The 17,093-nt window shown below is 41.8% G+C and overlaps 1 protein-coding gene across 11 annotated transcripts in view; it reads left to right on the top strand.

Annotated features, from left to right (window-relative positions):
- Window positions 1-859: 859 nt before the first annotated feature.
- Window positions 860-17,093, top strand: part of Adam22 (ADAM metallopeptidase domain 22) — an 86,178-nt gene continuing 69,944 nt past the window's right edge. For 10 of the 11 annotated variants that reach the window (XM_029477327.1, XM_021163951.2, XM_029477324.1 and 7 more), the window contains exons 1-4: window positions 867-943; window positions 7,423-7,486; window positions 9,242-9,311; window positions 15,927-15,997. In XM_029477327.1, the coding sequence (XP_029333187.1) occupies window positions 7,427-7,486; window positions 9,242-9,311; window positions 15,927-15,997 (201 nt within the window). In that variant the 5' untranslated portion in view covers window positions 867-943; window positions 7,423-7,426. Of the gene's footprint in view, window positions 944-3,510; window positions 3,726-7,422; window positions 7,487-9,241; window positions 9,312-15,926; window positions 15,998-17,093 lie in introns of all 11 variants that reach the window. The other variant, XM_029477321.1, reaches the window with a different exon arrangement.

Raw genomic sequence — 17,093 nt, 5'->3', positions numbered from 1 at the left:
GTGGCCTTTTTGTCTTATTGACAGTGTCTTTTACCTTGCAGAAGCTTTGCAATTTTATGAGGTCCCATTTGTCGATTCTCGATCTTACAGCACAAGCCATTGCTGTTCTATTCAGGAATTTTTCCCCTGTACCCATATCTTTGAGGGTTTTCCCTACTTTCTCCACTTTAAGTTTCAGTGACACCTGTACTTCTAAGAAGCTCTAAACCTCTCCCTACTTTTGAGGTCTCTGGATCATGCTCTCAAGCGTCCAATATTTAAAGACAACACTATAGGAGGCCAGATGAGCTTCTTAGTTGAATCCAGCTGATATGACCAGTTGCAGAAGAAACCTAACTGTTTTAAACTTTACCCCGAGTCTGCTTACCAGGAAAGCAACTCCCAGTTTGAGAAAGAACTCGATAGATAAACTTCAATAAGAACACCACAAAACCGGATGTTTCTCTGCATCCTAATGACTATCAGATACTTCCAGGTTCTTTCTGCTCAGCTGAATGTTAAATTGCCACTTCAGTGTTGCTCAGAACGTTATCACTCAGAACTGGGAGATAGATTATTAAACCTATCCTGGTGCAAGGGCTACTCACTTATCTCAGCGATGGTTTCTTGGCTCCTCTGGTAACACCTGCATAAAATCAAAGTTAAGTCCATCTTTATTCCTGTGCCTGATGCTTTGGCGTCTGTTTGATAGGCACGTTTATGAAGAATTCTCTTGGAATTGACCAGATAGAGCTAATCTGGGTGATAAAATGCTATGCAAAGCATTCTATATGGAGATGGGGTGTGAGATCTCTTCTGTAGAAAGAACATGTCCAGGTGTCCCTGGCTGGCCACGCTCATCCCTCTCTTTCTCTTTCCAGGGAGGAGAACACTGTTATTACCAGGGCCAGATCCGAGGAAACCCTGTCTCATTTGTTGCCCTGTCAACATGCCATGGACTCCAGTAAGTGCCACATAAATTATTTATACATTTGCTATTTTAATAGCTTTTCTTTATGTTTAATGTACTAGTAAAAGCGTCTTAGTGTTTCAGAAGCTGGAGGCTTTGAAAGTCTGCTGCCATAGAATGATACTTGAGTCATTTTTTCTAGTTTCATCTAGATTCAGACAGTAGAGGCTTGGGTAACTTTGTTTTCTGTTCCTGGGGCTGATGAGCACCCCCCATAACCAATTCAACTCCCCACTTTTCCTGGATTTAACTCTTTATATTTTCATGGAACAATGGAAATTCTAGTAGATGAAAATCCATGGCTATTTGAACAAAAGGCAGGCTGGAGACGACCTCAGAAGTCAAAACCCACAGAACTCATAGCAGCCAAGGGAGGACACACATACACGTTCTGAAACTCTGTAGAACAAGTTTGTCCTTCTGAGTTTCTGTACTCACAGCTTTCACATCACAGAATGGATTTATAGATGGTAAACATCTGCATGAACCTCACTCTATCCTGTCCATGATGGTGGTGCCCTTAGGCCATTTCTCCTTGTTTTATGGCCTCTTGAGATCCAATAAAATCCACCCCAAAGCATTCTCTTTAGACTAAATCAATTCCTTCTGGCTTGATACTTTTTTTTGTCTTAATTTTATTTTGCACACAAGTAAGCTAAGACTTAATTACTTTTAAGTTTTGTTGGTAGATAGTTTTTGTAGTGAGTTAGAAATGTAGCCCCTTTCATGTAATAACCTGTCACTGGGAGGGACTCTGCTGTGGACCAGGCACTAGGAATGTTAAAGCAATTTCAGCGTGTGTGAGTCCTGAGACCTCAGTGTGGTGGACGGGGCAGATGTAGCCTGGGTTCATTTTGTGGACTAGGATAAGGATATTTGTCTTCATTGAGAAAGGAAAAAAATTATACTGGGGCAAAATAGAAGCTGAGTTTTGTCACTGAAGGACAGGTGGAGCGTGAGGGCTCCACAGGTGTGCCACCTACCACACGTAGAGTGGACCCTGTGGCAGACTTTGAGAGAACTCTCCAGTGGGTGTTCGATCTTAAATCTGCAATCGAGATGGAATGAGACAGGCTGGAGAGTCTGGCTAGTGGCCCAAGTGACAGACACTTCTGGCCAGTCTCTGGGAAGAGGTATGTTAGACAGGTAGACAGAGAGACCACCAGGCTGAGAAAATGAGCAGAGGAGGGAGGCTGTGTGCCTGTATAGTGCAAGGCTTCCCCATGCTTCTCATGAGAATTTCACTGGGTATTTACTTTACCTTTGTCACTTGAGTAAAGATTATTACAGTTATGGCACCTTTGCTTATTGTAGGAGGGCCTTGAATTTCTTATCAGAAAACTGGTGTCGCTAATCTCAACACAGCATAGTTGACAGCTAGGGATAGTGTTTTTGACCTTGCTCACATTTATGGCACCAAATAGGCATTGTACAGAATAGTGATATAAAAACAAGAACCCTTTCTCCATCTCTCTTTCACTCTTAGAATTTCAGGCACATCCCAGTGTGAGCATCATGCTCACTGCTTTTCAGTGTGCTTCTCTGTTTCCCAGTGGATAGGGTGCTGTGAGAACCAGGAGGATGGTGTGAACCCCTTTCATGGGCTCTCCTAGGCATGGGAATATAAGAACAACAGCTGGGTTCTACCCTGCCACTGTCATTTAAGGAAAGCAAAAACAACACTTTTCAGGATCCTGCCTCAGTTGCTTTAACTCTGTTTTATATCTTTCACTTAAAAGTAAGCTACATGAAATAAGTAGAAAATTCATGATGTATCGATAAGTACTGATAGAATTGTGTACAACAGTGCTTGGGCTTTCTTAGATGGTATAAACATATTTGGTACTTTTTGTTGTTGAAGAACTATTATCATCATGATTTTATTTCTGAACACAATTGCTTCTAGCAGTGCTTTGGCGGTCTATTGCTGAGCATTCATTAAAAGAGATGGCTCTCCAAGTTATACTAGTTAGGTTAAAGCTTCCTTAACTTCATGCATAATTCATCCTTTATAAATGACCAAGTATAGACTGGTTTTTTTTTTCATGTTTTTGATTTACTGCATTTAGTTGAAGAACACAAAATGGGAAAATTAGCTTAATAAGCCTTCTTCATAGAGTCTACGAAGTACTTCTGTACAAATTCAAGGGATGAACCGGCAATTATTTGATCCATATATGTTTGATGTTATGACAAAATCTTTTGACTATGGGAATCTTAAAAAAAAAAAAAGATGAAATCTTATATAAGCTTATTGCCCTCTGGTGGAAATCTGTAAGAATGACTGCTGTTTCCTTTCCTCTTATTTTGATTCAGCTTTCTATGTAGCTCAACTGTTTCATAATGGTGTGGTTCTAGCTACATGGTCTAATTGTTATAGGCTTACCGTATGTACAATTTTTGCTTATTATAACGGCATCAAACCTCAAAGCAAATGAAAGAGCTGGATGATGATGATGGTGGTGGTGGTGGTGTTAGTAACAGCACGTTATGATGCATCAGAATGTTCTAAGTATAAGTAATTTCAGAATTTTATTTCACTTCATGATGCTTTCTTACAGAACAATGTCAAAAACCAATGGGGAAAAACCTGATTTTCCCATTCGACAGTATTCTAGTTTGCTTACTACTGCTCTGAAGACACTGACCGAGAGCATCTTGAGGAAGAAAGGGTTTGTTTCACCTAAAGGCTGTAGTCCATCCATCCGTCATAAAGGAAAGTCAGAGCAGGGACTCAAGGCAGGAACCAGAACTACGGAGGAGCACTCTTTTCTGGGTAGATCTCCCAGCTTGCTAAGCCTGCTTTCTTATTCAACCTAGCCCTGTCTGCTCATGGGTGGTACTGTCTATAGTAAGCTGGGCTGCCCCATGTCAATCACTATTCAGGAAAATGCCCCATAGGCAGCCTCCAGGCAATCTAATAAACATAGTTCAAAGAAGGTCCCCACTTTCTGAGTAGGTCTTGTTTTATGCCAAGTTCACAAAAACTATGACAGGTAGTAACACTGTAAATGAAACAATCTAATTGCCATGTGAACTTTGACAAAGGTTAATGGTTATATAATGTTCTGGATGCATCTGGCCAGTTCTTAGCAGGGGTAGAGGGAATAATGTTTGGCATATTTGGTCTGTAAGGAGAGGTGTCCCCTGTATTATGTATGTGTGTGTGTGTATATATATATATATATATATATATATACACACTCACATACATATATCAGATATTATAGTGTATTCTTCCTGACTGCATCTGTTTATCTTTAAATTTCAAATTCACTGTCCTCCAAAGTCAGAAAGTGCATTTATGTTTGAAAGCTGAGCAGACATGAGCATGGCTATTCTAGTTGATATCTGAAAATTTAAAACTTGTGGAAACTGTCCCAGTAGGAATGAAGGAATTTTAATGAAGTCAGACTGGGAACCATTGTGAAAATAGTTCAGGGAAATGAAGAGATTTTATAGCTTCATTAATGAGAGACAAACAATATCCTATGTCTAACTGCTTGGCTATGATGTGAGCACTTTTACCCCAAACTGAAAAATTAATGTAAGGATCACAGTTCTGTACCCTTAGGTACCTGAATGAGACCAGTATCTGTAGCGCCACGAGGCACCTGATTTTAATAGAAACACTGTTTTCTAACCGCAGTGGTGTCAGGAGCTTTCTGAATGGGAGATGATACCATATGTACTTCAAATGCCCCTGTGGTGGTTGGTATGAGAATGCCCTCCCTCCATAGGCTCATGTATTTGTATGCTTTGCTCCTAGTTGGTAGAACTGTTAGATGAGGATTAGCTGTCACCTTGTTGAAAGAGGTGTGTCACTTGGGTGGGCTTTGAGGTTTCAAAAGCTTATGCCAGGCCCGGTCTTACTCTCTCCTGTCTGCTGCTGGAGAATCAGGATTTAGCTCTCAGGTACTTCTCTAACAAAATGCCTGCCTGTTGCTATGCTTTCTGCCTTGATGATCATGGAGTCACTCTCTGAAGCTGTAAGCCAGCAGCTAATTAAATGCTTTCTTCTATATGTTGCCTTGGTGATGGTGTCTCTTCACAGCAATAAAACAACACTAAGGAACTCCCTTTATAGGACTTCTAAAGAGCAAATAGTCACTTCCAATGTAATAGGTCGCAAGCTACTCTTGATCTGTGCCCTCCTTCTTGGCCTCTCTGCCTGTTGGGGCTACCCACTGCTTCTTCTGAAGCTGCTCTTGTTTTTTTTTTAATGTCAATGCTACCTTTACAGTGCTCAGGTAAAACCTTGGATACCTTGTTGATATCTTGCTGGCAAAGTCTGAATCAAGCATCTCAACAAACCCTGTTGTTTCTCCTTTCAAAAACTACCTAGGCAGGGCATGTGGCTCAGAGATATAACATGTACTCAGCCTGTAAAGTCCTGGATTGAATTCTCCACGTTGAAAAGAAATATACACATACCATACAAGTACATACACATAAACACAGACACATAGATACACAGACCAACACTACACACACTGACACACACATAGACATATACCCACACAGACAGACATAGACAAACACAGACATAGACACAGACACACACACACAGACACACACACACATTACATGCCCCACTAGAATTTGGCCAGTTCTCACCACTTCTGTCATTACCACCATCTTCTTTATCTTGGATTATTCTACTAATCCCATCCTAGTAATCCCTGCCTTCATCCTCACTATTGTAAAGAGTATTATAACGCAGTGGCTGGGATCATTATTGGAAATCAAGGGATAACCAAGCATAAGGGCCCATGCCTGCAGTTCTATCCCTTGGGAGGCAGAGAAGCAGAGAGGCCAAGACACAGAGAGGGAGGCAGAGGCAGAAAAATTGCTGTTAATGTAAAGCCAACCCCCAGGCAAGATTGACATTCTGTCTCAATAAACAAATAAAGCAAAACAGGGAGAGGGCATTTCCTCTGCTTAGAACCATGCATGGTGATCTTCTCATCTCTGAGTAACAGCCAAGGCCCTCAGAAGAGACAATCTGTTATGTCCACCAGGCCTCTGACCACATTTTTCTACTACTCTGCCCCTGCCCATTCTAATCTCATCGCATTGCCTTCTTCCTGTTCCTGGATCATGCTGAGGCTTTTTTTTTTTTTTTTTTTTTTGACCTGAGAGCATCTGAAATGCCCTTTGTACAAGTGTAGGTAGGTGGTTGTTCTAGGGAAGCCCTGCCCTGAACTCCTAGGATGAACCAATAACCTTTCCTTTCAGCTCTCCCAAACTCATTCTTGTAGTGATAATTATTAACCTTAAAGTTCACGGTCACCTAACTTATATTTCTTTCGTTATTATGTGTTTATTTTTATCCTCCCTAAAATAAGGACAGAAAATTGGCTTGTTTTGTTTACTATCCCATATCTTCATCAGCAGCTGTGCATTGCTGGTCTTCTGTCAGTTCATTCATTGAGTGAACGAATGAAGGTGGTCTCAGATTGCAGATGATCAGTCCATGTACCCAGAATGCACTGTTTCTTGCCTCTTGTATATGCTTTATTGAATCTAGGAGTGTTACTTCTCTCTCCTGCACAGTGAAGATGCTCACTGCTTCTCCCTCATACTGTTGTGGAAAGATTTAGTTCAGAGCAAGTTGTTGAAGTGTTCTTACTCTGATTGCCAGGTGTGTGTGAGGAGGCCATTCTTGTACAAGTACATACACATAGACATACACATAGACATAGACATACACATAGACATACACATAGAGGTAATCTCAGGCAACCTGAGTCACCTGCATCATCTCGGTGCTATTTGCTATTGTGGGCTTTGTTGCTTTTTTTTTTTCCAGGCCTATATATCTGTGTATGTTAGACAAATGTTCAACCCCCAAGCTGTATCCTTACCTGCTGTTCTTTTCAACATTTGATTTGGGGACGGAAGCTCATGAATTTGCCCAGGTCTGCTTGGAACCTCTGATCTTCTTGCTGCCACCTTTACATACTTGAGATTGCAAGCTTAGTTACCACACCCAGCAGCTGAGACTTGCTTTAATGTCTGAGGCAGAACAAATAGAGTGACCTAGGATTAAAGGAATATGCCTGCACTCAGTCATGGGATTTGTTTTAAATATGGCTTCCAGAGCCCCAGCCTAGAAATTGGAAGAGGGTTCTGTGAGGTCCACAGTTTTACAGATATTCTAGGGTCACTTTTGTATATTAAGTCTCAGGATTCCGTATTAGAAGAACAATGGAAAATGTCTAGAAAACACAGAAGGGCATGGAGGTTGGGATGGGATTGTCTGCCTGTGGGGAGACATTGCTTTGCAGAAGTGTGTGCGTGTGTGTGTGTGTGTGCTGTATGTCTGTGTGATGTGCCACATAGCTGGTGATGATGGATAGGTCTGAGAAACAGACATGGACTGGAACTCTTCATGTGCTGCTGACCCTAAAATGATCTTGCTCTAGATGAGACTTGAGAGCTATGTCTAATTATTTTCTTGTACTTGGCAGTGGGATGTTCTATGATGGAAACCACACATATCTCATTGAGCCAGAAGAAAATGAGAAGTCTCAAGTAAGTGCTCCCTTTGCAGTGCAAATGTTGGTATTGGTGCAGAGACCTTTATTTGCCTTTTCTCCTCTTTCTACCCTCTTTCTATTTTTATATTGTTAGGGACAGGATTGCACGCACGCTCACACACACACACACACACACACACAGACACACACACACACAGAATGAGAGAGAGAGACAGAGACAAAGACAGACAGTGAGACAGAGACAGAGACACTGAAACAAATTAAGCCAGCACTTTTTCCTTTTTGTTTTCTTGCCCTGATTTTCTTATGCGGGAACTCCTTTCCCTGAAGTGAGTTCTGAAGCCTCACTTCTCTCTGCTGTGTGGCATGTGCCTTACTTTAGACAGTTACACTAAAGATCATAGACTGTGTATGTGGCTTATCCAACAGAAAGTATTTTCTCTCCCTGTTCTGTAGGCTGTGACATTCCACATCAAGATGCCAGTAGAGTTGGCCTCCTGCGGGCTCTCTCCTTGGGTGGCAGGCATTTCCCATCCTGATGTACTTTTACTTGCAAGAGAAAGATTTCTAATTATCTCTTACTCACCATGTGAGGACATAAGCAATATTGGACTTGGGTACCTCCTAGCTGAATTTAACATTTACTGTTTTCTTATAGGCCCTCTCTGCAGGTACAATGACAGGACCTAACAGCCATCAACATCAACATCAATCTGTTGCTATGAGTCTGGGATGTGATATGTACATTCAATCCATAACAGACAAGAGCCACAGATGTGTGATTTTTCACCTCTTTCTTTTCTAGATCCCACACTTTTCTACATGGCGTGTTGCTTTCAAAGCTCAATGCCAGTGAAGTTTACAGAAACCCAGGACTTCTTAATTATCTTCATCTAGGAGTTGATACATTTATTTGGTACAAATTAGGAAAGGATTGAGTTCACATTTAGACTATAGTAGCTTTGTTGGTCTTTGGCCAAGATCAGATATGATAGACTATAGGGAAACAATGTAGTCTTTAATCCTTCCTTTGCATATACAAATGAAGTTCCTCATTTCATGAAATGTTGGCCAAACATTTACAGAGGAGGTAATTTCCTGGAATACACAGTATTTTGCTACCTGTTAAACAACCCTGTTGGGGAAACCATCTGACCGGTGTACCTACTAGGACAGGCCTATCACTGTGCATGACACTGACATTTTAGAGGTCATTACATACCTTACATACTATGACATCCTAATTTTTTAGCACTTAGATGCAGCCACATGAAATTATTTGACTGTTTAATAATTTGTCTTAGAAGGAAAAGTATTGCATTATTCGCTTGCTTTCTAGAACTATCTATGTCAGGATTCTGGGCATCGCTTGTATCTAGCATCTTGCTCACAGTTCCCAGGAAGATTGGTAGCTCTGCACTCACTGCCTACTGAGCTATGTGGCTTTCAAAGTTGGGTCAGGGATCTGGGAAAGAAGCCAGTCATCAACCCACTTTCCTAGGTGCCTCACATCCCCTTGGGGAAATAGGTCCATTCATTTATTTTCCATGATTGCCTCTTGGGCTCCTCTGTCTGGGAGGTGCTGTGGTTGTAATTGGTGGTTGTATTGCTAGAGGAATGCACTCATTATGGGGGCTCATGCAGTCAGGGCTCGTGGGCTCTCACAAACCTGGAGAGCTTGGAGTCAAGCTACAGTTCTCTTAGGTCCAAGCTTCTCCATCTATGATTGCCTGAATCTGAGGATCCTTGCTTCCCATGTGCTTAATCTCTGCCCTGTGTGCTCTTTTAGGAGGCGTCTCATTGTCACTCCGTGTACAAATCCAGACAGTTTGAATTTCCCTTGGATGACCTTCCGTCCGGTACGGTATTCATATTGGGAATTTTTAAAAACGGCAACCCAGTAATTCAGTTACTACTTTAGAACCAAAATATATGCTAGACAATAAATGACAGTTGCTCATGACATGTTAGAGGGGCTGTCAAGTAGTAATGAAGGGAAAGAATAAAATACAAACTAGCTATTTACAACTGAGAAGTTCAGAAAGATATGGCTTAAGCACACAGAAGGGACAATTAAGAAATTAAGACCCAATGTAAGGCACTAGAAGAGATGTTTGTAAAGATGGTAACCAATGTGGAAATCCCCCTGGTGGTGAAGTGATGGTTTTGTGAACACAGGCATGAATCATCTCCCCATGTGCTGTTTCTCTAGCTTAAAAACAAAAGGTGCTATAGTTTAACATTTTATATTTTTGTGTGCTACTTGTGAAATTGGCACATAGTTTCCTCTCATTTTTGTTTAACCTCTTTAATCTCTATAAATGTTGATTAGAGAGGTCTATCCGCATGTCATGTGACAAGCAGAGCTGCCCTTGGTGCTAGAACCCCATGTTTGTGGAATTTTGATTATGGGAGGGACATAATCTGTCTTTTGGTCCTTTTGATTAATTTAGTTTTTTCAATAGCTTTGTATGGTAGTATAACTCATTTCTTTGGTTAGTTGGTTGGTTGGTTTTGCCTTTGTAGATAAAGAAATAGAGGTTCATCATGTCTGGTTTTCCAGGGTCCCACAGCTAGCTAGCTCTTAAAGGACAAGGATTGTGATACTTGGAAAGATTGCTATGAGAAGGTCACAGGAAACCATGAAAAGGTGGCCAGCCTAAGAACAAATCTAAAGCTACTGTTAGAAAAAAAAAAAAAAAAGTTATTAGCTTATATCATCTTGTTAGAAAAATGAAGTGATGGGGGGCGGTATGGGGGACTTTTGGGATAGCATTGGAAATGTAATTGAGGAAAATATGTAATAAAAATATTAAAAATTAAAAAAAAAAAAGAAAAATGAAGTGAATGTTAGATTCTCATGTTCCTTTCTCTCTAGAATGAGGTTGTAACTCATTGGCCTCCTACAGTTCCCCTAGAGAGGAGCAAACACTTTCTACTTTGGCAAAGGGATAGAAAGTCCCATTTGGTGGAATTCACTATTTTGGAGGCCAGTGAGATTGCTCAGTGGGTAGTGGCATTTACCATACAAGCCCAGTGATCTGACTTCTGTCCCCAGAACCCACATGGCAACTGCAGAGAACTGACTCTATGTTGTCCTCTGACCTCCACGTGAGGTGTGGCACGTGTGTGTCCCAGCTGTGGCGTGCATCCAAAATAATGCAATTTGGAAAAGAATCCACTACTTAGCAAAAGTCTGACGGCAAACACACAGACATTCCTACTTTATAAGACTCATACTGTGCTTTCTACAACTTCATGAACTTTATAATGCCACTTATAGGAACAAAATAAATCTTGAATGGCTGTGTTGAAATAAAACTACAGAGTAATAGATCTTCCTGGAAGCAATCAGTTTTGATTAATATTTAAAATAATAAAGATTCCCCACCAAAGACTTCAGTATAGGAGTGCTACACTGTAACCTTACAAGGTTTTGCTTTGGTTTAGTTTGTTTGTTTGTTATTTGTCTTATTTAACTTTGTTCTTTTTCACGGATGACTGTGGAAGTGACTTAGCACTCTTTCTTTTCTTCTTTCTTTTCTTTTATTTCTGATCCAACTCTGTAGCCCCCCTTGCCGTCAGACTTGCCATGACCCTTCTGGCCCAGCCTCCTCAGTGCTAGGTTTGAGGCTGGAAACTTCTATGCTCAGCCCATTTCTAGCTTCCTAAGCAGAGGTTGCCTCTGCCAATTTTAAGAATGGAATTGTCTTTCAAGATTGCTAATAATTTACTGTGACAAACTAGAAGAAAACAAGAAATGGTCATGTGGCTTGTTTGGTTTTTTTAAATTTTAGGTTGAATATAATTGAACAGTGTTGTGGCACCAGCACCACCTTCATCTTGCCTGTTGTTGTCTATTTCTTAGAGATAAAAATAATGTAATTAGGTATTTTCCAATTCGTTTGACTATAGTTCCTTTTATTTTCTGTGACATGTCTCTCAGGACAAATGTTCCTTAGAACAAATTTTGGAGAAAAAAAGAGTCTTGTTTTCAGTGAACAAGTTGACACCATAGAAACTGATGTGCATAAGACATGAGCCCCGTCCATGTGTGACCGGCTGGGCTCTATGTGTGCCCTATTGAATGTATCCCTGTCCCTATGTATCCCTATTGGGATCCAAGGTTTTTATTACTGAGCCACTTCCATGTGTGGTTTCCCCAGCTTGGCTCCTACCTCTGTGATTTCTTTTCTGCTTACTTTTCCTATTGACTAGTCTTGCCTTTAGTAGGACTTCAAACATAGGGAGCTACATGTTATAGTTATGCCTGTGAGGTTTATGTTATCAAAAGTAGCAATAGTTTGTTGATTTTATTATTTAATTTATTCTGTTATGAATACAGTAAATTCTTATTAATTATGCTGATGTATGCTTAGTTTTTTCCAGTTTGAGGCTATTATTAATAAGCCACCGTGAACATTTTTGTATATGTTTTCTCTCTTTCTTTCACCCCCGGTTTGCCCTCCCCTTTTATTTCTATTTTTGTAGAAGCGTGTTTTTATTTCTTCTAGTAAATAACCAAGTGTGTCCTGGGAAGGGTTATGTGTAGCTTGGGCTCAGTGTCACCAAACTTCAGCCTGTATCTACTGGTAGCCACACATTCCTGGCCTCACCTCAGAGCCTTGAATTTAGGACATTCTAGGTGAGTTTTGAGACTTCATTTCCAGCATGTTCCCCAGAGTTGCCAATTTTATTAACCTAAGGATTCCACCTTGAAAACCTTTGTGTCATGAGAAGTTGTTGAGTTCTTTCTTCAGAGTAGTCATGTCATTCTATGCTCACATCAGCGCCGTGTGGCAGGAGGAAGTGCTCCAAGACTTGAAGTCCCAGATACTGAGGAATTTCTGCAGTGTGCATGTTTGTCAGTCATTCTGGTGAAATGATGCTGTGCATTGAGCTTGCATTTGCAAGGATTTTGACTGGTGATGCATAGGGTATGCATATACCCTATACAAATGCATAGTGGTATTTTTCTCTTTCAGTTGTTGCACTGTAGAAGGATTTACCTATTCTGTATTTGACCTCAGCCAAAAAATAAAACAACATGATTATGTAGGCTGAATAAAAGGCCTTTGTCAGATATATGAACACTGAAATTTTTGGATTGTCATAAAGTATTCCTTTGACGCTGTTCATTTAGCTACCCATTGTCTGTCTGTCTCTCTGTCTGTCTATCTGTCTATCATGTATCTATTTTTTAATTTGGTTTTCTGTGGCCTTATTCTGTATTTTGAAATCAGCTGTGATATTTCCACCAGTTTTGACCCTTTTCAGATTAATTCAGCTTTTCTAGGTCCTCCGCATTTTCATAAAGGTTTTGGAACTCACTTTTCAGTTTCTATAATTCCTCTTATCTTCTTACTAGATTATATTAAATATTTATATTAACTGTGCATAAACATGTCAGCAATAAGTCTTCCAGTCCATGGGAATAGCATAACATGCTTCCTCATATAGTTAGGGTTCGTCGTTTTTGTTTTGCATGAGGCCCTGGTTTAATCTCTAGCTTCAAATACAACAAAACAAAACTAATTCTCAGCCCCATCCCCATATACTGAATTATAAAAGATTAGAATAAATAGTTACACCTAAGGCAAGAGCCTAGCATAACTGTCCTCTGAAAGATGCTACCCAGCAGCTGACTGAGGCAGATCCACATACCCACAGCCAAACACTGGTCATAGGTTGGGCACCCTTATGGAAGAGTTGGGGGGAGGACTGAAGGCTCTGAAGGGAATGGCAACATCACAGGAAGACCAACAGAATTATATGAAATCAACTAATCTCATCTGAGGGAACTCTCAGAAACTCAGCCACCAACCAAAGAGCATACACAGACTAGACAGAGACCTCTGGCACATATGTAGCAGAAGGCTGCCATATTTGGCCTCAATGGGAGAGGATGTACCAATTCCTACAGGACCAGTGTGGGGGTGGGGTACCAAAGGAGGTCCCAGCCCTCTCACAGGAAAAGGGGAGCAGGAAGGGGGAGGGATCTGGGGGAGGCAGCATTTGGAATGTAAATAACTAAATAAATTACAAATAAATTAAAACACAAAAAAAATTCACTCCTTTTTCTCCAGGGCTTTCATATTTGTTTTTGTTCATTTCAGTGTCCCATGTAGCTCAGCCTTTCTCATGCTATGTAGTTAAGACTTGCTTTCCACCCCAGTCCCACCTCTGCTGCTCTGGAGGACATTCCTGCAACTGGGCCCTTAGTAGTCATTGAGAAGGAAAAGAGACCAGTGGATGAGTGTCCCCCAGCCTCCCTGGCCTTTTGTGGGAAGGCAGGGGAGGTTACAAATAAAGAGGGACTTGTGTAAGAACCCGCCCCCCCCCAGATTTAAAGACATTTACAATTTCTGTTTGTGTTAGCCATTTTTAGTATAGAAGTTGTTGTGGATAAGCATTTATTATTTCACAATTTCTGAGAGTCGAGTGCCTGAATGTGGCTTAGAGGCATGGCCACCAATGATTGTTGCAACTGTCAGCTGCAGTTTAACTTCCTTTGAAGGCCCTAATACCAGGGGTTCACATCTGAGCTTGTTCGTCAGTGATTGGCAGAAGTGTTCCGTCTTTTTGGTGAACTGATCCTTTCATCATTACATACTCTGACTCCACTTTACAGGCGCATTTAGTGTCCTGAAGCTACTTACCTGGTATTAATGTACCTAAGATTGCTTTTATACATTGAGAATTTCATAATGCGTATAATATATTTTGATCACGTTCATCCCCCAGTCCTCCCCCTGACTCCTCTCAGATCAACCCCTACCTCCTCACTCTTATTATTTAAAAAAGTTATTTTTTAAAAAGTAATAATCCACCAAGTTAAATTTGTACTACTCATAAGTTGGGAACAAAATAATGGGAGCCCTGGGGGCCCCCGGGGAAAAGTGGGGAGGAAAAATATGCCTCATCCGGCCAGAGTTCCTGTACTCTGGGCAGGCTGATGTGGGGAGACTGCCAGGTGCTTTTCCACTTGGCCCCTGGTGAGCATGCCTGACCCACGTGGTAGTTGGTGGAGAAAGGGGCAGCCCCCCCCCCCCCCCCCNAGTGGGGAGGAAAAATATGCCTCATCCGGCCAGAGTTCCTGTACTCTGGGCAGGCTGATGTGGGGAGACTGCCAGGTGCTTTTCCACTTGGCCCCAGGTGAGCATGCCTGACCCACGCAGTGGTAGGTAGAGAAAGGGGCAGCCCCCTGACTGGGGACCTCCCCCCAGCTACCTTGCTAAAGCCCCATGGTTGCAGGAGAAAGGAATGAGGGAAGGAGTTCCCAACACAGGCGAGAGTGACACAGCAGATCTAGAAGGAGCAGAAAATCTCTATGGTTTAAGAGCTTTATTATAGAAATGCAGGGGGAAAGAGAAAAAGTAGAAAGAGAGAGGGGGGAGGAAAGGCTAGAGAGAAAGAGAAAGAAAGAGAGAGGAGAGAAGACAAAGAGAAAAGGAAGAGGAGAGAGAAGTGAGAGAAATGAGAGGTAAGAGGACAAAGGAGTAAGAGAGCAAGGTGGGGGCTGAGCACCCCTTTTATGATCTTCACTGTTGCTAGGTAACTGGGGAGGAGTCTAGCCTGAAGGTCAGAAGCTTGGGCCATTGCTTACATGACTACTGACCATGCTTCTCTTGTGGGGGCTGTGGGAGGTGGTACCTTAGGCAGGAGCAGGAGTTCCAGGAGCATGAGGGAACGCCTACCGTGTCATGTAGGTGAATTATGACCATCGGGGTCCAGACCTCAGCTTGACTGGAGACCAGCCTGCAATTCCGCACACTTGTATACTCCTGTGTGGGAGCAACCACACAACAGCTAATGTCCACTTCCAAGGCAGTCCATACCACATGTGTCTTTCTGGGTCTGGGTTACCTCACTCAGGATGATTTTTTTTTTTTAGTTGCATCTGTTTACATCACTTCATAGAAAGTCCTTCCTCACATCTAACCTAGAATCCAGAGACGAATCTGTATGCTTGAATAGTTTGTGTGTGACTCTAACCGGCAAGTTAGAGGGCCTCAGACTGTCCCATTGCCCTGCAAGAGCCAGCAAGGCCTTAGATAAAGTTTGACATGGGCTGAGAAGACGGCTTATGAGTTGGGCACAACTGAGTCAACATTTTGGTGTCCTCCATTAATTAAGAGTGTGCTGTGTTTGCTTCCAATTCTCCTCTTCATTTTGCAGCCTCTAGAGAAGGTCAGTAGGTTAGTGATGGACAAGACAGTCAGGTTGTCGTCTATTTAGCAAGTTGTAAACAAATAGTGTGTTGCTATTTATAGTATGGCTATACAAACTGTTATTGATCAGGACAGGTGTGTTTGAACTTTTGTGTGTTGTATTTACCCACTAGATACTTATTTATGACTAACCTAACAGGGTTACTTAATATACTTTATACTAAGTATAAAGAAGAACTAGTGACATTTGCCTGCTATTAAAGAAGTCTGGAAAAAGCACTGTTTGTTTTCATTTCCTTGTAGAATTTCAACGCGTAAACATTACTCCCCCTCAGTTTATTTTGAAGCCAAGACTAAAGAGGAGGAAAAGACAGGTATGTGTTTGCAGGTGCACACCATGATATTTCCACTGCTTGGCAACTGGCGATCGTCTACATTCAGTGTCTGTTGGGGTAAGAATTAGTGCAGCCATTTGTGAAGGTGGGGAAACAGGACCGGTGACAGATGCATGCAAGCATCAATGGGGTGCATCATTTTACATGACGTGGCTAGAAGATGGAGGATTGTGGATTCCCCCTTTCTGTGGATTGTGATGGCTCTGCTTGAAGCAAGGTCTTTTCCCATGCTCTGATATGAACCATGTCACAGGCTCTTCTTTGCAATTCCTGACAGGTTTTGAAGCCACAAGATATACTTTTCTCACTCTGGCTGCCTTGGGCTTTAGTATATAAATGAGGACATAGCTTTAGCACTGTTCAACTGGCATTGCAATAAAAGCAACTGTCCTTAAGGAACCTTAAACCACAGGAGTAGCTACTGTTGTTCCTCCTGGCTCTCACCTCTGAAGATGGCTTGTTGACAAATGGCTTGGAATAAATATCTGGCTGTCAGAGTCAACCCAAAGTAATAATGTTGATGGGCTGGGGGAGTGAATGTGTGCCTGTGGCATAGGGAACCCCTGAGGAAGGAAACAGATGGCATTAAAGGATTGTTGAAGGATGTGTGAAGAACTTACTTCATACAGAGGACAGGGTAATACTCATTGTGAATGTGCTTGTTCCTCATGCACTTGTCAACATCTATCTGCTCTACCAGAATTGAACCTAGCAATGCTCACACAACAAGCAAGTGTTCTGCCACTGGGCTAGAGTTGGCTTTAAGTTGTCCAGTATAGACTTGCACTTGCTCTGTATGCAGCTGTAGAACTTATGGTCCTTCTGCCTCAGCCTCCCCAGTAACTGACATGAACAGTATAGACTTGCACTTGCTCTATATGCAGCTGTAGAACTCATGGTCCTTCTGCCTCAGCCTCCCCAGTAACTGACATGAAGGCCCCTGCTGCCTTGGCCTTTACATAAAACAGGTACTTTTATGTTTCCTTTTGTTTTTGTTGGGGTCTCACTCTGTAGCCTCAGGTGGCTTCAGATGCACACCATTCATTCTGCCCTAGACTCCCTAGTGCTGGAATCA

The sequence above is a fragment of the Mus caroli genome, chromosome 5 (assembly GCF_900094665.2).
Source record: "Mus caroli chromosome 5, CAROLI_EIJ_v1.1, whole genome shotgun sequence".
Classification (NCBI taxonomy): domain Eukaryota; kingdom Metazoa; phylum Chordata; class Mammalia; order Rodentia; family Muridae; genus Mus; species Mus caroli.
Note: the sequence above shows the minus strand (reverse complement) of the source record. Positions and strands in the feature narration are given on the sequence as shown.